This window comes from Protopterus annectens, chromosome 14.part0 (assembly GCF_019279795.1).
Source record: "Protopterus annectens isolate FY-2018-M chromosome 14.part0, PAN1.0, whole genome shotgun sequence".
In the NCBI taxonomy this organism is placed as follows: domain Eukaryota; kingdom Metazoa; phylum Chordata; order Ceratodontiformes; family Protopteridae; genus Protopterus; species Protopterus annectens.
The window spans coordinates 885,419,197-885,440,829 of record NC_056748.1 but is presented as its reverse complement, the minus strand read 5'-3'; the positions used below and the strand labels follow the sequence as shown (position 1 = coordinate 885,440,829).

Below are 21,633 nucleotides of genomic sequence, written 5' to 3'. Positions count from 1 at the left end.
TAGCATAGTGGAAGAAAGTAGAGATTTTAAAACCTCATTTATTAATGTTTTTACTGATGAGTTTCATTTTAAAGGTTATTTTATTGAAAAAACGGTCTATTCTTGCTGGTCCATTCTTAAACATGAAAAGAATATTAGATCCCTGATAGGCTCACAACCTACTATTGTGTATAAAAAAGGAAAGAATTTAAAGAACATTTTTGAAACTAGGAGCCTGCTTTTTCATTAAAAACCTGGTTCCACGAATAAGTGTGGTAGATGCAACTACTGTAAGTCTTTAAAAGAAGGTAATATATTTTGTGTCAAACAAGCTACTATTGTGTATAAAAAAGGAAAGAATTTAAAGAACATTTTTGAAACTAGGAGCCTGCTTTTTCATTAAAAACCTGGTTCCACGAATAAGTGTGGTAGATGCAACTACTGTAAATCTTTAAAAGAAGGTAATATATTTTGTGTCAACAATGTGGAGATTAAGATCAGGCAGAAATACCACTGTTGTTCTGAGATAGCAGTATATTGTGCTATGTGCACTGTCTGTTCATGTTTCTATGTTGGCAAGACTGACCGAAAGCTGAAGAACTGCATCTACGAACATTTATATGACATTAAAAATACTAAAGACACCAACGCATTAAGTAAGAACATAATGGAGAACAAGCATAAATTTTTATTCTTCTTTATAGACAGCATCAACACTGATGTTAGAGGAGGAGCATGGTCACTACTGCTGGAAAAAAGAGAATTATATTAGCAGCTACATCTGAATGCAGGGAACTGGCCAGGATTAAACGAAAACAATTCAATCAGCTCCTTACTGAAATTAAAGGCATTGGAGAGGTAATATGACCTCCCAAATAATTACTGTTTAATATACCATGTTACACATGCCAACATCATATTGTTATTTTACATGGTTTAAATGTTTTTATTCTATTTACTACATACCATCAGTCTTTTTATAGGATTTGTAATTTCATTTTTCATTTAATATTATTTAACTTGTATTTATACTGCTGTGGGGGTTTTGTGTCTTGCAGTCTGTTGCTATACTTAGGATTTAATTTTAATGTATTCATCTCGTGAATATTTAATATAAAGTCATTTATCTGCCCTAATCAGCTTTAAATTATGTCACTTCCTGTTTGGTTTGTATAAAAGGAAGTATCTATGCTTTAACTGTTGCGTGATGAAGTCTAGATTATGTAGACAAAAGCGCTTATCCATTTTGTTCCTGGATTTATGCACTGATTTGATTAAAGTGGTTTTGTGATTTATACTACTGAGTCATCCATTCTTGGTGAGTGGGTCCAATCCAGCTGCTTTACTTGGGCTACTTTTGTTTTTTGGACTGGTTTGTGCTTCTGTTTGACTTTACGATCTGAAGAAAGAGGCAGAAACCAGCTCTAGACTAACTGTGATCTCTGTGTTCTTAAGGGAAATTGAACTTTACTGTGTATGTGTACTTGTCATCCCCCCAATGTGTACTTCCATCCCTGGTGGTAGTGGTGAGGATTGAGGCTCCTTAATTACTGGGCCAGTGCCGAGATGTCCTAGTGGCCAATTTGGATTTGAAGTAAGCTTTGGAGGACTTCACCAATACCCTTATTTGCCTGTTTAGGCCAAGGAGAGATTGCTTCCAATTTGGTACCTGTTCCTTCTTGGTCCTGGACAGCAATTTTTTTTCCTTTTGTTGTAGTCTTTATTTATAGCCAATGTCCACCAGAGAGGTATACTCTTCCTTGAGAAAGAGGATTTTGTCCTGTCAAGTATTGCTGAATCGATGCATTTATATATAAATGGTTATATAGTACTTTGGTGTAGGTTTGGACATTAGTACCAGTTCTTACTGTTGGGGAGGAGTTGTGAAGATGTTTAGACCATCCCTCAAGAGGTTGTAATCAGTTTTGGAGAAGTTTTTTTTCTTTAACCCTAGCTGGAGGGGGGGGGGGGTCAGGGGAGATGGTGACTTTAAAGGTGACCGCTTTGTGGTCTGATCTTACCAGGGATGATGACATTATGGTGGTGCTTCAGTGGTTCCTATGATGGCTAGTACCAAGTCTAAGTTGTTGTCACTTCTTGTGGGGCTGTCAACTAGCTGGTCCAAGGCACTGGCATTGATGAAGTCAAGGAATCCTTGAGCATTTGTGTTCTGCTTGCCCAAGTAGTTCTTCCAATCAATGGTTGGGCAGTTAAAATTGCCCAGTACCAGGGTATAGGGTTAAATCTTAATAGATTTGAGGAAGTCTAGATAAGTGGCGTGGGCATCCTGAATTAACGATGGGGGCCTATAGCCAACTATGATTTAAATAAGGGTCTTGTCAGTTAACTACGCCTGGAGCATCTCCTGTGCATCATACTGTTTGACGAGTCTGGAGGTCTGTATATCTTTAATATATATATATTGAAACATCACCTCCTTTGACTTTTCTGCCTTCAGTTTAGGGTCTGTATGTATGATAGGATGAGCAACCAGGTAAGGCTGGGGTGCTCTCCGCAGCTTTGAACCAGGTTTCTTTAACAGCACAAACACATGCACATATTCTCTATGTCTCTTTCTAATAATCAACAAAATATGGTTTACTTTTCACTAAAGCATTAATTAAGTAGCAACTCTTTTTTTCTTAATACAGGTGATTTGGAAGACAAACTTTATCCTGCAAAAAGTGTGTATACGAAATTACCCAAACATCATTTATCTTACAGTAAGACTCAAGTCTGAAGTCTTAGAAATTCCCATTATTTCCATATACTGCTGAACTCTGCAGGAATTCAGTGATTCTTGTTCATTACTGTTTCTTTGTTGCTTATTTCCCAATAGTTTTTCCTGTTCACTCCTATGTACCACTGATCCTGCTCTGCTGCTGAAAACAGCTTGGTTGGCTACTTGTGGCTTTTTAAGCCCTTCCTCTATCTACCTTTACACAACCCCCACCCCTTCCTGATCCTAACTTCCAGTTTTCCTGGCCTTCCTCCCCCCCATCTACTGCATGCTGTTTTCACCTTGACAAGCTCCCATTACCGCCGGGAACGTTCCTCATTTTTGGTCTTAAAAATTCCATGTTTCTCAAAGCTCCACACTGAAAGGGTCATTCACGCAGTCAGTGTTAGGATTTTTCAACTGATATCCATGGTAAAAAGTACTGAATCATATTAATTCATCATAATAGTGCCTAACCCTGAGTAGCATCCTGCCCTCACCAAGAATGATACCTCAGTATAAAGAAAAAATGATCAGTTTCAACAATTGGCTAAGCCTCTGGTGTCATTCAAGGGGAATCCAGTGTCTGTCAGCCTGGGACGACATGCTTGACAAGCCGCATTGCTTCGCAAGAGACAGCTTGCACCTGTCACCCCTAGGCTTTCGAATATTGGCCAAGGCTCTTGCTGCCCCCATAGTGCCGTTTTTAGGCAAGGCTCAAAAGTCAAACCCACCTCCGTAAACAGCACAATTAACAAAACACTGCGGGTTATGCTACTCAATGCCAGGAGTTTAAATCTCAAAATGCACGCGCTCAAAGCACTCTTCAGCATGGAGAACGTCGACATCTGTGCAGTAACTGAAACCTGGTTCAAGGCTCCAGACAGCACCCCAGCACTACCGGGCTACAACTCATACCACACGTTTCGGCCAAAGAACACAGACCGAAACACAAAAGGAGGGGGTGTATCCATATTCATCAAGGATACCTACACCTCCAGCTTAGTGGCACAGCATGATACCCCTGAGATCATCCAAGTGCAACTAACATCAGGCAAACCTGCAATGCAAATTGTGGCCTGCTACAGATTACCCTCCATGACCCAGGACCACCACTCCACCTTTCCGGAGACACTGGAAAACATGAAGGTCCTACCGAACACCCTGATATTGGGCGATTTCAATTATCCTACCATTCACCGGGAAAACTACTCGAGTACAAATTCCCAGGCCCAGCTCTTCCTGGAATTCATCAACTCAAATGCCCTGGATCAGCTGGTAAACTCCCCTACCAGAGGTAAAAACATATTGGACCTGGTCATCACCAACACGAGCGACAGGTGTTCCACACCAGAGGTCAACCAGTCACTGGTTAGATCAGACCATAAACTAATCACTCTGCACGTCCACACCCCACCACCACCCCCAACTAAGGAAACCATAGTAAAACACTTTTCTAAAGCAAACTTCACCTTACTTAAGACAGAGGTGGTAAGTTTCACAGCCCCCATGCTAAAGGATAACGCTGCCCAAGATGCAGAAACCTTTACAAATGCACTCTATGAGCACCTACAAGGATGCATGGATGCGTGCCATCCCTAGCAAAACCAAGACTCACTCCTCTAATAGAAGGAAACCAGTTGGGTGGATCCCTGCAATAAACAGGCTATACAATAGAAGGAGGAAACTAGTTCAGAAAAAAAGCAAATCCCAAGAAGGAAAGACATCCCTGATCAGTATCAGTAGGAAACTAAGGTCCCTCATGAAATCATCCAAGGCTAACTTCAAAAGAAAAATAGCCAAGGATTCAAAAGAGAACCACAAAGCCTTCTTTAGCTATGTTAAGAATCTAAGTGGCAACTCGCAAATATGCACTGAACTAGTGCAAAATAGCACAAAATATACTGAACCTATTGATATTGCAAACATCCTGGCAGATAGATTCAGTGCAAACTTCATCCCCCCTCTCACCTCCAAAAGGGCCCACAATATCGGAAATGTGTAGTGTCCCAAAAATCACAGACGCACAGGTGCAAACAGTCCTTTCAATAGCCACAAACACAGCATCAATGGGACCAGATGGTGTTCCAGGCTGCGTCTTGCACAAACTACAGAACTAACCCCCCACCTAAACACATTGCTCAACCTCAGTCTCTCCACAGGCTACATGCCCATAGAATGGTGCACAGCAATGGTTATTCCTCTCCACAAAGGAGGGGCCACAACTGACCCTGGTAACTATCGCCCCATAAGCCTGACTAGCCTGGTCTGCGAGGCTATGGAGCGCATCATCATGGAACTCATTAACGAAGACATTGGGAACCTCCAGACACTTGACCCGACCCAGTTCGGCTTTGTTAAGGACAGATCATGCCTACTAAACCTGGTTGACTTCTTCGAGACAGTCAACAAGGCCATAGACGAGGGAAAGGTGGTTCACCCAGCCTACCTTGACCTTGCCAAGGCTTTCGACACCATTCCCCACTCTGGTATTACAGAAAAACTCACCAGCCTGAACATAAACCCCTACGTCATGAGATGGGTTGCTAACTGGCTTACAGACAAAACTCACACGGTAAGAATAGCGGGCTCCAGGTCCGACTCTAAACCATTCACAAGTGGTGTCCTGCAAGGCTCGGTCCTGGGACCCCCTACTGTTCGGCATATACTTCTCAGAAGTGCAGGCAAACACAGGAGGACTATGGCTAACCAAGTTCACCGATGACTGCAAACTGTGAGCCATAATTGACTCTCTGGCTGACACGGACATCCTCCAAAAGGGCCTTATTGAGACGGACACCTGGTGTCAAAGTCATGGCCTCAAGCTAAATGCCAAAAAATGCATAGTCATCCCGTTTGGGAAAAACAAAACGCCCATGAATTACCACATAGGTGGCAGCCCCCATAATACAGAAGAGGTAATAAGAGATCTGGGGACCAAGGTAGATAGTGATCTCTCTTTTGACAATAATATTGCCAAAGTAGTTAGGAAATTCTTCTATGTGGCCCATCTAATTACTAAAGGGTTCGCATCTAGAAATAAAGAGGTTATAGTGCCCCTCTACTCGTCACTCATTAGACCCATCATAGAGTACAATGCCCCATTTGGGATGTACCTCACAAGACACTTCCAACAGTTGGAAAGACCACAAAAGTGCCTCACCAAGAAGATTACTGGCCTCAAATATATGTCCTCTCCTATGCAGCCCAACTGAAAGATCTCAGGCTGTACTCAGTGGCATATCGGTTACTGAGAGGTAATCTCTGCCTGACTTACAAAGCCATGTCCAACTCAGAATTGATGGACATGCTCCACCTAAAGAAATCCAAATCACTGCGAGCCATGTGCTCTAATGAACTAAACCACACCACAATAAATAGAACATGCTGGAGGGATAGATTCCTGTCACAGAGACTCCCCCATGTTTTGGTAAAAAATTCCAAATTACATCAGGCAGAGGCCCTCACTAACACTCAAGAGAAACCTTGATGAGTGGATGGGTAACAGAAAATACACCCCTGGGATCACTTCATTGGCTCTGCTTGACAGAGGATCAGTTAATTAATCAATGGGGTGGCGAAAGCCGACACATTCTGGCTAGGCTTATAAATGTCCTCGGGCAGATAGCCTAGTACCTACCTATGAACCTAAGAACTTTTTATAAGTATAAAGTAGGGCATTTTAACCATCCTGTAACCTTCCTATTTTAAGTTCTTAGTAAACTGTTAAGAAGGTTTTGCCCATTTGCTCCACATTGTAAGACGCTGTGTTTCTTATTTAAGAGCTGGATGGTTAAGAGCTGTGCATCTCACTCACAGATTTGTTATAATCTATATGTAAATATTATAATGAGGGAAAGCAAACACTTTCCCTTGTAAATGAAAACCTTCATAAAGTAATGGAATACTACGTGCACAACCTATTTTTTTATTAGCTGGTAATAATAAGAGATACACAACTTCAAACAATCGGTTACTAGTATCGTCACAACTGCTCAGCAGTAAAATACTGGCGTGTGCTCGTTATCTCATAATCATGGTATATCCCTCTCCATTCACAGCCCCTTTTTATTTACGTACATTAGAAAATATAAACGTAACGCATAGCAAATATGTGCTATTAACAGTATTGGCATAAGGTACATTCCTCAAACACCATTCCTGACGTGAAATATATAGAAAGGTCACATGTCAAATTAATACTACCAGTAGCAATAACTCACTTAATTATACATACAGGTACGTATTTTTTTAAGCTAAACACATGAACAAATAACATTGTTTAACTAAAACACTAACTATCACGTTCTCTAAAAGCATTAAACACAGTTTGATCGTGCAATATTAATATTAAACAGGAAAAAAATGTTTACTACATAAAAAAAATATTACCATAGTTCAGCATTTCCGGATTTTTATCTTTACCTGCATCCGTTGTAGCCCCGCCCACTTGCGCTATATCCAAAGAGAAACCTTGCTGTCACGACTGTATTTTCATTTAGCCAACCAGAAAGTTAATCGTCACTATTCCACCATCAACACGCCTAATTCAAAAAAGCATATCCGCTGATCGTGATACTGATCAACAGTAACATCAAGTCAGTGTTTTTGATGTTATTTATTTGTATTATAAAATTGTACAGAAATCCTGTTTACTTCTCCAAAGCTTTATCAACGTTGTTGTTTTGAGGTTTGCGAATAGCTAAGATTTTGTTTTTATACAGAAGTACACTTGTATATGTTGAGATGTCGCTTAATACAGTAATTTTGCGTACTTTAAATACTACTAGTTGAAATATATACGTTTTCCGTTTGGTAGTTGTGCTTACTCTACGTTCCCTGTTTTACCCTAATGTTGCTGTTCATCCTTCCACATCCCTTTTTCTAGGGTTACCATATTTGGTTATACGAAAAAGAGGACGATAGATTCTTTGGTGGGGCAAAAGGCTAGGTGAAGACAAAAAAAAAAAGAAAAGGTCTTTTAGTAATGCAGAACATCACAGTTCCACATTATAAACACAGTTCCACATTATAAACACAAGTAGCTTCGTGTTTGGTTATTTTTTGATTGGCCCCAAAACTTGCTTACACAGTCTTTCAATATGTAGTACATATATACTAACTTTTCCAGAAAATAAATGAACCATCGCATGTACATTAACAGCAATAAACAAAAACAAAAAAAAAAAACGGTCATTGTTAAGACAAAAATGTAGAATCACATTCCTGTTTACATATACACATAGAAATCAGATTATAAAAAGCATAAAACCAGCTGCTGGTATTCACATGGGTCACCCATGTAAGTTGTGGCCAGGCCAGGGCATGCTTATCTTAAATCAGGAATGCTGAGTTAGCCTGACCACTGGTGATTTTTAACGGATTCACTTTTAGTTCAGATTTAACACTAATATGTTCATTTAGACTTGGGATACTGAAAAAGTTTAAAATCAGCTCCTGGTATTTGTTAGGGTGTTTCCCAACCAAGTAGTAGCCAAGCTTGTCCCTCCTTAGCTAACAATACAAAGAACATTCAGGCTAACACGTCTACTGCCATTTTAATATTGTACTTTAAACCTCTACTGTCCTGGGCATAGGGTAACATGGTATTGTAAACAAGAGGTGGCTATCTGGTATATCTGTTGATAATAACCGCACTGACCATTGAATAAGCTTTGTCAACTGGATAACCCCAAGCAACTACCAACTCACAAACCTGTACCCTACACAAAAAAATACATGAATAACCAAGATATCTAACTTATGCTGACAAATCACAAGATAATGTATGTATATACCATGATACACATATGCTTCTTCCTACTGGGCCACAAAAATATTAGCAAAAGTTGGGGCCAAACAGTAACCCATTGCTACCCTTGGGTTTGACAATACTAGTGTTCAAGAAATACAAAGTACTTGTTCTTTAAAATCAGAGACAAAATATCATAAACAACTCATCTACAGTCAGCTAACCCATACACCTTAAATTCGGCAAGTTGGAATATCCATTCCTCCTGGGCAGACATAGTATAAAGGGATTTGATCCCCAGAATAACAAAACAGTGCCTGGCACCTATAAGAACAGTGCTGACATGGTCTGTTGGATCAAAAGTAACTTCCACATATGAGGACATCCTAAACAAAAAAGGATCAGCATTTTTTCTTCTATTATGGTCATGGGTTCAGTCTTGGACCCTGTTGCTTTTATGAGTGACCTAAAAGGAAAATTCACTTCATTCATATACACTTTAGGAATTCTAAACATTTTCCAATAATGGGATAAGAAACCATGCAAAAATAATATCAGTATAATGACCCTTTCCAATAGCATTTATGAGAAATAACTATCTATAATATAAGCATGCCATATGCCATACTGTGAGCACTCACTGAAACCATATCTGTTGAATGTATTTCACATCTTAATGATGTATTCAGTTTTATCTATGATATGAATAATAACCCCATGCCTTCATATTAAAGCTCCCTAAAATTAGACAAAGCACTAAATTTGAGACACAGAATTTTGTTTACTGTACTTTAATTCAAGTGCCTTCAAAAAAGATAATCTAAATGGGGGCTCCAAAGCTCAGCAGTCTTTTTAGGAGACCAAAAATCACAAAAATAAAATCCCTTCATTAGAGGTATAAGAACAGGTCTACATCTAATAGCCGAATTTACTAAAAGACCGATTTGCAAAATGCCGAGATTAAAACACCAAATTTACATAACTCCAAAAACCCAGAAAGCCGAAGTACACAACACATGGCATGGCCAAAATGATGTTTTCAACCGCAACTCATCCATTGGCAAGATTGAAACAACTATCCATCATTAAAGACCGATTTGCAAAATGCAGAGATGATTAAAACACCAAATTACCATAATAAAGTAACTCCAAAAACCCAGAAAGCCAAAGGCGAAGTACACAACACATGGCATGGCCAAAATGTATTCAACCGCAACGCAACAACTCGCCCATCGTCGGCAAGAAACAACTATCCATCATTAACACTAAGTTATGAATATTAACTTAACACCAGTAAGTTAAACTGACTTAAAAAAAAAAAAACATACCAGAATGAGTAGTGAAAACCAAAACGGAGACTCCGACACCGACACACACTCACTCTGATGACAGATCGGCTATGTGGCTGAGACCTCCTACTCCCTAACGCATGCACAGTCCTGCGCTTCTCCCTGCGCAAACACAGTCTCGCGACTCTCGTGAGCTCTTCTACCTTCCGCGCATACGTAGATTTGAATTCTGCCTCGGGATTGTAAAACCCGGACAAGTCTCTCAAAACGACAAAACAGGCCGGACGCCCGGACAGGAGCACAAAAAGAGGACATGTCCGGGGAAAACCGGACGTATGGTAAGCCTACCTTTTTCCCATGTTAATCATTCCAAAAATACGTGTTTGAGAGGTCATGTCAACATTGAGAGTTACCCTTGTCTGTTTGTGTCTCCGATTTTTGTCCAGTTTTCAGAGATTTGTTACTGTCATAGGTTGGGGGTATTAGAAAGGTATTTAGAGTTTGCATTCGTATGACGTGTAAGGGGAACATTGATTTATACAAGGGAACAATTAAAGAGCACATTGGCCTCCTACTCCAGCAGTAGTGAAATTTGGTAAGAAAATGTGCAATTTCCAAATTAGTTTTCTATGTCTTTATACTGGCACATATGCTCATCCATGATTTGGGGTTCTGGTGTATAAAATAACTATGTAAGCAATACTGTCTACAACTCTCCACCTGTTAATTCAAGAAATGTGGGCAAAGGCAAAACGAATGGAGTAACAAAACCCAAACTCTGATACCAAATTTAATTTGCTTGTTATAGGTTCATAGGTTCATACTAGGCTATCTGCCCAAGGGCATTTATAAGCCTAGCCCATAGTTATGTGGCTTTCGCCACCCCTTTAGTTTGAATAAAAACTATGCCTATCATTTTTCTGTGCCTCTGTCAAGCAGTGACACTGAAGTAATCCCTGGGGTATATCTGCGATCTCCCATCCATTGGTCAAGATTCCTCTTGAACAAGGCCAGCGAGGTGCTCTGCCTCACATGTACCGGGATTTTGTTCCACAGCATAGGGAGTCTCTGGGTGATGAATCTGTCCCTCCAGCACGTTCTATTTATAACCGTGTCAAGGTTTAAGTCTCCGCCCTTGTGGTTCTGAGGGATCTAGATTTTTGAGGTGAAGCATATTCATCAAATCTGGGTTTGACATGGCCTTATATGTCAGGCACAGGTCACCTCTGAGCAAGCGGTATGAGACTGAATAGAGCTTGAGTTCTTTCAGTCGGGCAGCATAAGACATATTTTTGAGACCCTTTATCCTTTTGGTGAGGAACTTTTGGGGCCTTTCAAGCTGCAGCAGGTGTCTGGTCAGATACATTCCGAACGTGGCATTGTACTCAATCATAGGTGTAATGAGTGATGAGTACAGGGGGACGATGACCTCCCTTGATCTAGATGTGAATCCCTTCATGATCAGGTGGGCGATATAGAAGGGTTTCCTAACTACTTTAGCAACATGAGTGTCAAACGAAAGGCTACTGTCAACTTGGGTCCCCAGATCCCTGATGACTTTTTCTGTGCTCAGTGGATTGCCACCTATATGGTAGCTAGGGGTAACCTTGTTTTTCCCAAAGGGTATGACTATGCATTTTGGCGTTTAACTTCAGGCCATGGCTCTGGCACCAGTTATCCGTTTCTGTGAGGCCCTTCTGGAGGATATCTGTGTCAGATGTGTTTTCGACTATGGGGCCCAGTTTGCAGTCATCTGCAAACTTTGTCAGCCATAACCCTCCTATGTTTGCTTGTACTTCAGAAAAGTAGATGCCGAACAAGAGTGGACCCAGGACTGAGCCCTGTGGGACACCACTTGTGACAGGCTTTGAGTCTGACATGGCTCCAGCAACTCTGACCCTGTGGGTTCTGTCACTTAGCCAGTTTGCAACCCATCTTGTGATGTATGGGTTTACATTCAAGCTGATGAGTTTTTCGATGATACCTGAGTGGGGTATTGTGTCGAAGGCCTTTGCCAGGTCGAGGTACGCTGTATGGACTGCCTTTCCCTCATCAATGGCCTTGGTGACTGTCTCGAAAAAGTCAACCAAGTTTAAGAGGCAGGATCTGCCTTTGACAAAGCCAAACTGGGTTGGATCCAAAGTCCGCAAGTTCCCTATATCTTTATTTATGAGTTCCATTATGATCCTCTCCATGGCTTTGCAGATAAGGCTTGTCAAGCTAATGGGGCGGTAATTTCCAGGGTCTGTGGAGGCACCGCCCTTATGAAGTGGGACCACAGTCGCCGTGCGCCACTCCTTGGGTACGTATCCTGAGGTGAGGCTAAGATTAAACAGCTGTCCTAACTGTGGGTTTAATTCCTCGTTGAGTTCATAAAGCACACAGCCGGGGACACCATCCGGTCCCATGGATGCTGTGTTTTTTGCCTTAGTGAGGGCAGTTCTCACCTGGTCGTTGGAGATGTTTGGGGGGCTACAATCCTCTGGAATAGATATCTCTCCTTTTGGGGAGGGGAAGAAGTTTGCACTGAACCTGTCAGCCAGTATGTTAGCAATGTGTGTAGGTTCAGTAATTTTCACATCATTTTGAACTAATTCTGAGCATATCTGGGAGTTTCCTCCTAGGTTTCTAACATAGCTAAAGAAGGCCTTATGATTCTCTTTAGAGTCCTTGGCGATTTTTCTCTCAAAATTTGCCTTGGATGATTTTATGAGAGCTCTTAGTTTTTACTTATAATGATCAAAGGTGTCTTACCTTTCAAGGATTTTGCTCTATCTTGTAGTAGCTTCCTCCTTTTGTTGTAGAGCTTGTTTATGGCTGGGGTCCACCAGACTGGATGCTTGCCTTTGGTACAGAGAGTCTTAGTTTTGTTTGGGATTGCCTGATCCATGCAGTCCTGTAGGTGCTGGTAGAAGGCATTTGTAAGTGATTCAGCGGTTTGAGTAATGTTTACCACTGGCTCAGGGGCCTTAAAGGAGACCACACTAGTTTTTAGAAGTGTGAAATCGGCTTTTGAGAAGTTTTTCACTGTGGTCTTTTTGTTTCAGGTGGGGGCGGATGAGGACCTCCAGCGAGATTAGTTTATGATCTGATCTCACCAGTGAGGGGTATACTTCGGTGTTGAACATTTTGATCCCATGTTCGTGATGATGAGATCAAGTATGTTTTCTCCTCTTGTGGGGATGGTGACTAGTTGTTCCATGGCATTTGAGTTTATGAACTCCAGGAATCTTTGGGTTAGAGTGTTCGGGCTTGAGTAGTGTTCCCAGTCTATATTAGGGTAGTTGAAGTCACCTAGTATGATGGTGTTTGGAGATACATTTATCCCCTCCAATGTTTTCAGGAAGGCCATGTGAGGTTCCTGAGTTTGAGAGGGTGGCCTGTAACATGCTACAAATTGCAGAGCAGTCTTGCCTATGGTTAATTGCACCTGGATGGTCTCCGATGCATCGTGCGTTGCCACCAACCTTGAGGTGTGGGTGTCCTTTATGAATATGGACACCCCCCCTCCTTTCTTGGTGTTGTCCGGATTTTGGGGCCGGAACGCATGATATGAGGTGAAACCTGTTATAAGCTTAGAAAATTGCTAGAATTATGGGTTTTGCACTAGCATGTATTTTCTGAAGGATACTAATTCTGAAACTCAAATGTCTGTCATTATATAGTGACTTCAGTAGTCAGTGATTTGTCAGAAAACTTTTAATATGAGGCAGACATCCAGATATTCTATGAAATTCTGGACACTTGAGAGGTATGGTAATGTCCCCTTCCCCCATGCTGGACATTCTAGTGAAGTACTAGACCCCCCTGAAGGACATTGTGAGGCAGTGCTGAAACTTGAGGGCTTGCCCATCTCTGAAAGGTTCATTACTTCAAATGCTTGTGCAGTGATTGTGAAAAAGTATAACACCCCCCTCCCCGTTGGTTTGCACAAATTTTCGAGAAGACTTCATGATAGATAATGCATCCACTTTGACTGACGGCATGGATGACTTGTACTGTCAGCTACACTAATGTTGTAGTTCATTTTAACTTGCACAGTTCAAACAGTCCTGTTGTAGGTACCCCACTGTATAAAATGATAAAGCCATGACTATGTTGCAGGCAGCCTGGGTACAAATAGCTGTAAATGAATTGCTTATCCGAGGGGGGATCTGGTAATTTTGGCTTGCCAGACGGGTGACACCTAGGAGAACTATTTGTTTTTCTCCTGCTGCTTGAGCCTACCTAAGAAGCCAGTGCTGCCGATTACAAGTTGCACAGTAAACTAATGGAAATTCAGTATGCACTGATTCACTTCCCTTGGTGGACAAACATATAATGGAACTTGAAAGAGCCCTCTGTAGAGGAGGAGGATTTTTTTTACCTGGGGAGAGAGTAGGCTGCATCTCAGGAACAAGAAGCTGCCCTGCTCCAGCTGGCCAGCCCATACCACAGAGTGAAGGAGCCGACTGGAAATGCTTGGGCAGGAACAGATAGACTACAGTGCTCTCTCACTGCCTAGGAATTCCTGGCTGTTGCTACCATGGAATAAATATGTAATTTGGGTGTGGGAAGAGGAGCCACTAGTGTCATTCTTGGTGGGGGTGAGTGTTTTAAGTCCTGTTGTTGCACATGATTATCATACTTACAAAATGATTGTAAATCCTACTCGCTCACCCCTTTTGCCAGACTATGGCTATGAGAGCAGTTCACTCCCTGCCACTGTAATTTTTAGAATCTTTGTGTGGAACAGTAACCCCCCCCCCCCCCCTTCATGTGCATGCAACCGCATTGCATCTGTGCAGAACTGAGTACATGTCCAACAGAAGAGTTTACCACAAAATACAGTACTATTCTCAGTTTGGTTTCATTACTGTAACTACTGCTCAGATCACATACTAGACTATACATATGAAGCTACCCCCTTTCAACCCCTTACCAGATTTAAAAAAAATGTTAGTCTTGCTTTTATATGCGTATTTTAAAATGGTGGGGATTGGTGGTCTCTGCATATATTGTCAGCAGATGACAAAGGTGTTGCTCCTTTTTTTGTTTTTCTTTTTATAAGCTGTTTGTTATTATATACCGTTAAATATAACTGGGTGTGTATCAAACTTTGAGTTTGTTTTCGTGCAGGGTTTGTTACTGTGCATACCGGGGTTGTTCTTCACAATAACTGCTTACTTTGGAGAACATTATCGGACTTGGAAAGCAGTCTGTGTCTTTGTGTAATTATTATACCTAAATCTATGTTTGAACAAATTAGGGAAGCTATGCAGCTTTTAACCCCAAAGCCCCACAAACATGTAATTTGCCTAACTACAACATAACAAAAGTTGAGAAGCTGGGAAATTAGTTTACCTTTAAACTTGTTTAACAATTTTTGAGTCCTCTAAATAGCATCTTTTGCTGCATCAGAATAGATATTATAGCACAAATGTAATAACTTATTACATGGTGCAAAAAATGCCTTGCAGAGAAAAAAAAGAGTAGAAAGGAAAGAATCAAAAATATTTACAGTAATAATTGCATTTCTGCTTGTAAATTTATATAAAATAGGCAATTAGTTTTAACTTGTATTATTAGCATGTAAGCTAAATAAACAGTAATACCTGCAGCAGAAGAAAATGCAAATGTGTATCCTGCATTATAACTTTTGAAACTAGAACTGTTTAAATAGCTATTGTCTTGTGAGAACTAAAAATAGCTTGAGAGATTACAAACATGATAAAATATTTAGGTGAAACTTGCTGTAGTACCTGAAGATCTAGCATTAACAAATGCAACATGTACTATGTTTACTCAAAATTTCAACTCCTGCTTTAAGAACTTCTTATAAATTTGTCCATGAATGGTCATGGTTATACAAGTTATGCTTGTTAAACTGATGGCATCTTAACTCTGTTGGCAAACAATTTGTGAAAGGAGAAAAAAAGTTTTTTTCTTGTATAGTGTCTTAAATGTCTCACACTGTCCTTTGAAAATTAAACTACAGAGTAGCCATTAGAAACTGAAAGATATAAATTATTAACTTCAAAGTAAATCCTGAAGAATCCTCCTTCTGTCTTTTCATAAAAATTCCTTTTACAAGGAAGGTGAATTTTTGAGACTGTATTACAGTCTTTGTCATGCACACTTTTTTTTTTATCTCCTAAGATCCAGAAAGTAGCAGGCTTGGTGGGGGGGGGGGGGGGGGGTGCTGCCTCTTAAGAGTTCATTTACTCATTTTGTTTTAAAGAGTTCTGCTCTTCGTGCAAGTATAAATCGTGATTTTTGTTGTTTGAGTTAAACATCTTGCTTTAGTGTAGTTGGAGACACTTTGTATAATCCTTTGTTTTGGTTATTCTTGTCACATTATATATAATTTATTTATTTCTGTTTAAGAACTTGATAAGTGGACTGGTTGACAGACCTCTTTCAGCCATGACCCAGAAACCATGGTGTAAGACAGAAACAGAAGATTATGCAAACTAAGGAATACACAGAGTTGTCCCTAGTGCAGTAACAAGAGAACAGATAATATAGTTCTGTTATTTACAATTACATATGCAAGTAATATTTATAGTATGTAAAGTTAAGGTATTCAACCAGTGGTCCTGTTTAGATCGTGGGCTTTGAGGGCTAGCTTTTGTGTCCTTGGACAGTTCTTTTAGTTTTATAAATTATTGAATTGTCTTTCTACCTCATTTCTGCAGGTATCCTAGAGAACACTTTCTCCTGTAGAAGTTTTAAAATGAGTTTTAATGAGGGTAATGCTATTTTCTTGGCTGTCTAAAAGTATATAGTTAGGCCACCTGATTTGTATTTTTATTTTGGGGGGGGGGGGGTTGACTATGTGAGGCGGTGCCAGCTATGCCAGTGAGAGCAGGGCAATGCATGTGTAGCACATGCCAGCATAGCTAGCACAAGTTTGGTAAATAGTTATGTCATTTGCATATCAAACTGATTTGTACAGGAGTTTGTGCTGAAAATGTATTTGTAAAGCTGCTTGTGTTAAAAATGTACCAACAGTGGGTCCTGCTGGACAGGAAAGAAATGCATCTGTATGTAACTGTTGAAATGAATATATTGTAACAGAGGAAGAAGAGAAGAGTTTAATCTCAGTCCAGCTAAATTTGAAAAGTAATGTCTTTCGGCTTTTCCGGGTTAGGGGTCATCACAGCGGAACGCCAGTCCGCTTATAATTGGCAGCAGATTTTTACGGTGCTGAGGTGCCAGCCCGACGTCCAACCTTCAATGAAGGCGCACCCATTCACACATGCACCTACCTGCATGTCTTTAACCGTCACTCAACCACGGGGACGACCTTCAGACTCCACACACAAGGTGCTCCAGCTGAGAATCGAACCGGAGAACCTCTTGCTGTGAGGCGACAATGCTAACCGCTGCACCACAGCGGCCTATTGTCCAGCTAAATTTGAAAAATAGTCTCAAATTAAATTAGCTGGTTTAGGCCATAAAGATTGTATCTTACAGTTCTGATTGCAGCCAGAGACAAAATGTTTGTGAAAACCAGGACTAGGAATCCTACTCTTTTATCCTTGGGGTGAACTAATTGCTACCCTGGAAAGGGTGGAAGTTTTTGAAATGGTTTTATAGCTTCCAGATGCTGTAACGCATCTTAACAAAGCTCTATGTTTGTGTATGGCAACACGTGCAATATTCTGGCTTAGTTTCTAGTAAAGGGGATAGTGTGGGAACCAGAAGTCAAGTGACCAAATGTATGTGATGTCATTCTGTTATCCAGCACTGAAATTATGTTTTAATACAGCACTGAAATGATGTATTAAGATAGATGAGACAGAAATCTCAGGGCAGTCTGTTTTTTAAACCTGACCAAGAAGGACCACTCACCCACTTCATCTTGTCTTGCTTTAGTAAATAATTGGGGAATAGTAATTCTTTGGATTAGTCAGGAAAATATAGTGAGATTAGTTAAGTATTGCTTTTCTGTATCTGTGTGAATCCTTCCATCGTTGTTTTTTAACGTTTCCTGTGATTGAAACTGTGATGTTATGAGGTACTGCCATCTGTGTCAGGGAGAGTAGGCAGTATATGTGTACATATGCCAACATAGCTAGCTTGAACTCAATCACCCAGATTTGTACAAATGTTTTGAGTTATAAAATTATATTTGTAATATTTCTTGTGTTAAAAATGCATCAACAGTAGGTCCTGCTGGACAGAAAAAATGTATGCATGTATTTTTAGGTTCTATTGTTGTATTTTAGGTTCTGTTGTTGTAACCCATCGAATGTATATGTTTATCAGAGAACCCTGAAAGGGTGGAATGTTTGAAATTGTGTTATAGCTTTCAGATGCTTCCAAAGATCTTGCTAAACTTGTGTGTGTTGTACCAGAGTCAGGTGAGCAGAGGTGATTGTTATAGTCTAACCTGCATCTGATTTCTTTGGAAAGCTTGCAGCAGCACTTTGGAATCTGATAGGAAAGATTTCTGACAGGATATATATCTCGCACATCCACACACGAAGAGAGACATCATCTGGCTTTTGCTGTGGTGAGACACCCAGCACATTTCAGCTTGCCTTGCTTTAGTAAGTAATCTGGGATGTCGGGGACATTTTAATGAGAATAGTTTGGAATTGTTTTCTGCATTTGTGAGAAACTATCCAACTGTATTAATTTTTTATATCTCTGTGGTTGAAACTCTGTTTATTGTATTCAGTAATCTCTCATTTTCTGTCTCCTATTTTTTTATTATTAAATATTTCGATGCCTTTCGTTGTGGCTGGTCCTTTAGAGAATACTTTCAACATCTTGAGAGTACTTATGCATGTTTTAGTGACACTGTGGCTGGTCCTGAAAGCCTTGCTGCTTTGGTTACACCCTACCATTTGTATTAGTATTAATTTTACACAGTATTATTGGGTACCCTTTGTAAGAGATTTAAGGTAGCTGACTGGTGGCAGAGTGATTACCTCAGAGTCTGGGCAGAAAGGGGCACAGCTAGTTAATCTGTGCCAGCTTTTCCCAGTTGTGTGTGTATATGGTTGTGAAACCCAAATATCCAAGTGTGTGTGTGTCTGTGTGTGTCCATTACAGGGACACATCTCCAAAGTGGTCAGTGTGGAGTTTTGTGTGGGTCTGGAGAGAGTCCAGCTCTAGGTCTGGCGCGTGCTTCTTTGTGCCCTTAAAGGAAATTGTACTTGGTGCAGGGAACTGCATCTGAAAATACTGTGTGGATCCATCTTTGCTCTTAGTGACCATCCATCACTGGAATCATTTGTGAGGATTGAGTCTCCCTGATTGCTGGCCCAGAATAGGGCTCCATCACATACTGGTGGCAACTGGGTGAGATATTAATTGAACTTCAGTAGCTGGTGGGCAGTTGTTACTGAAAGTGTGTGTGTGCTCTCAGCTGCCACAAGGTAAACATACAGAGTATCATTTTCACAACGGTGTTTTATTTATTTTTGTTAGTTTTAGTGCAGTTAAGTTGTGGAAAGGAGGCAAGGATGTCAGAGGATTATAGAAAGCTGACAAAGAACCAGTCGGCCAAGATGGGTGAAGCCAAAGGAATGGTGCATGCCAACCTGACTAAAGAGGAAATTATTTTAGCCTTGGTCACAGCTGCAACATGGACCAGCAACCCAGAAGACAACCAGTCTGGTGATGGGGATGTGCAGTCTTCAGAAACAGGACAAGTTCACCTTTTCCTCAGAGGACTTAATCCATCTGCTGTTAAACGACTGAAGAAACAGATGGAGTTAGAATTGGCAGAGAGACACTGGCATTTGGAGGCTGAAGAAAATGAGAAATGGCACTAACACAAGAGGGAGATGCTGACTCTTCAGCAGGGTCATGGAGGTAATGAAGGGATTAACTGAACCCCGGAAGGAATAAAGGTCATTAAATTTCTTCCACAGTTTACAGAGTGATCATTTTGATAGTTTTATTCATATATTTTAAAGGGTATGTAAATGGTATGTAAATGGTATAATGTTGACCAAGGGCTCTGGGTATAGTTCCTGGGGTCTATATTAGGAAGTCGAAAGTTTAAGTGATTGCTCGTAACATTGACTGCAAATAAGTGAAACCACAGAATGTCGAACAACCGGAACAGCTTTTTTTTTTTTCCAGGGAAAAAAATCACTGGGCCATTGTTGGGACTTTGCCCCTTCCTCCACTGTTGTGCTATGTCCGAGTTGGAATATTTAAGTATGGGGGACTAAACCCCCCACTTTATTTTGTCTGTGGATTTGGGTTTTTTTTTTTTTTTGGAGCAGTGACCCCCCCCCCCCCCGGGGAAAAAAAAAAAATCGCTGTTCCGTATGTTCGACATTGTGTGGTGTTGGTTATTTGGGGTTGATTATAACAGCGTTCACTCTTTTTGAAAGTTTTTGATATAGACCCAGTTCCTGACCCCATTACTTCACAGTAAAGCTGTAACTGCTGTTTCTACATTGTCTGATACTGATTGTTTAAATGATAATAACTTAAAACATTCCCGTAAGCATTGTTTTACTTTAACACTTGAAGTTTCGTGAGCATAGACACAAGGCAGATGAAAGTGTATGCAATTATTTTGCTGAGTTACCCACTTACTTTAATAGGTGTGTGTCAGGTCACCTCTTTTGAAAGGCTGACAGACTTTTCGTGAGGGAGCAAGACCTTAGCACTTTGCCTGAAGACATGAGAATCTGGTTGGTAGAACGGGAGTATAACTCTACAGATGAGCTGGGGAGTAAAGGGCATCTCTACTTAGCAAGCAGGGCACCACTGCACAAGAAGGGGATACCCATTGCTGCACATAGTTATAAGGGAACCCATGGTGGGTAGCCTAAACCACCCCAAGAGAGTACGCCAGTAACGGGGGAAGCCACGAGTTTAGGTACATGACCAGGACTAAGGGATAGAGGTTTTAAATGCAACCAGAGTGGCCATGTAGCATGCAAATGTCCACTGAGGCAAGGTAGTGAACAAAAGGTGAGTGAGCCAGCAAGTGGGAACAGCAGCATGGCAGTGGTAAGTTGTCTGGAGACAACAGGGGTAACAAATTCTCACCAAAGTTTGTATCCTATCTTAGTGGATGTAAGACTGGCCACTGCTGAGAGAAACAGCCTCTGACATAATCATTGTAAAGCCTGCAGTGGTTAAAGAGGAGGAGTACTTGCTTGGGCAGTCAACACCAGTCAGAGATTTAGGAGGGACCCCATTTCAAATACCTTTGGCCAGAGTTTACATTAACTGGAGGGTGACAAAGGAAGCAAGCAGGTAGGTGTGTTTTGAGGATATCCCTGCAGATGTCTTGATAGGGAGTGATTTTTGATAATGCAGCACCTTGTGTGCATGCAGTTACATGCAGCCAGGCTTGGAGACGGGTATATGGGTCAGGTAGCCTGAGGGAGACCCAGACAGACCCCGCACCTGAAGCTGGGGCTGGTGAGGTGGCTATTTCAGGGAGGGAGCTACCCTGTAGCAGCGAGCCTGAAAATGAGCCACAGCTGCTGGTAGGTACTGATGTTCCCGTGGACAGGATGACTGCAAGGGTAGAGGGTGAGTTATAGTATCCAGGCTGACAGTGAGGCACCGCTGTCAGAAGAGACCAGACTTCCTGTGGAAAGGGAGAGGGGAAGAGTCCCAAAGGCATAATTGAGACCGACACAGCTTTCGGACCCTACATTAAAATATTGGAACAAAGGGTTGCTGTAAAAAGAGTTGACCCCTGAGGAAGGGCTACAGGGTGAGGTAATACAGCAGTTGGTAGTGCCCAGAGCCTACCATTTGGCACTTCTAGCTATAGCCCATGACAATTCTTTTACAGGTCATATGGGCATAAAGCATGCCAAGAGATATATTGTGGAAAACTTTTTATTGGCCTGGGATTGCAAGGGATGTAATAGGGTACTTGCAGGACCTGTGAGGAGTGCCAAAAGGTAGGCGAGGCAGGA

General features: G+C 41.1%; 1 protein-coding gene and 1 long non-coding RNA gene across 4 annotated transcripts in view; one reads left to right on the top strand and one right to left on the bottom strand.

Moving 5' to 3' along the window:
* The window catches only part of LOC122789319, a 103,451-nt gene extending 93,593 nt beyond the window's left edge, over positions 1-9,858 (bottom strand). For both annotated transcript variants that reach the window (XR_006362803.1, XR_006362804.1), the window contains exons 1-2: positions 9,779-9,858; positions 7,124-7,645 (exon numbers count right to left, since the gene is read on the bottom strand). This is a non-coding gene — a long non-coding RNA (uncharacterized LOC122789319). The remainder of the gene's footprint in view (positions 1-7,123; positions 7,646-9,778) is intronic.
* Positions 9,859-9,941: 83 nt separating this feature from the next.
* CEP55 (centrosomal protein 55) overlaps positions 9,942-21,633 on the top strand; it is a 352,577-nt gene continuing 340,885 nt past the window's right edge. For both annotated transcript variants that reach the window (XM_044056672.1, XM_044056671.1), the window contains exon 1: positions 9,942-10,077. In XM_044056672.1, coding sequence (XP_043912607.1) covers positions 10,075-10,077 — 3 coding nt within the window. In that variant the 5' untranslated portion in view covers positions 9,942-10,074. The remainder of the gene's footprint in view (positions 10,078-21,633) is intronic.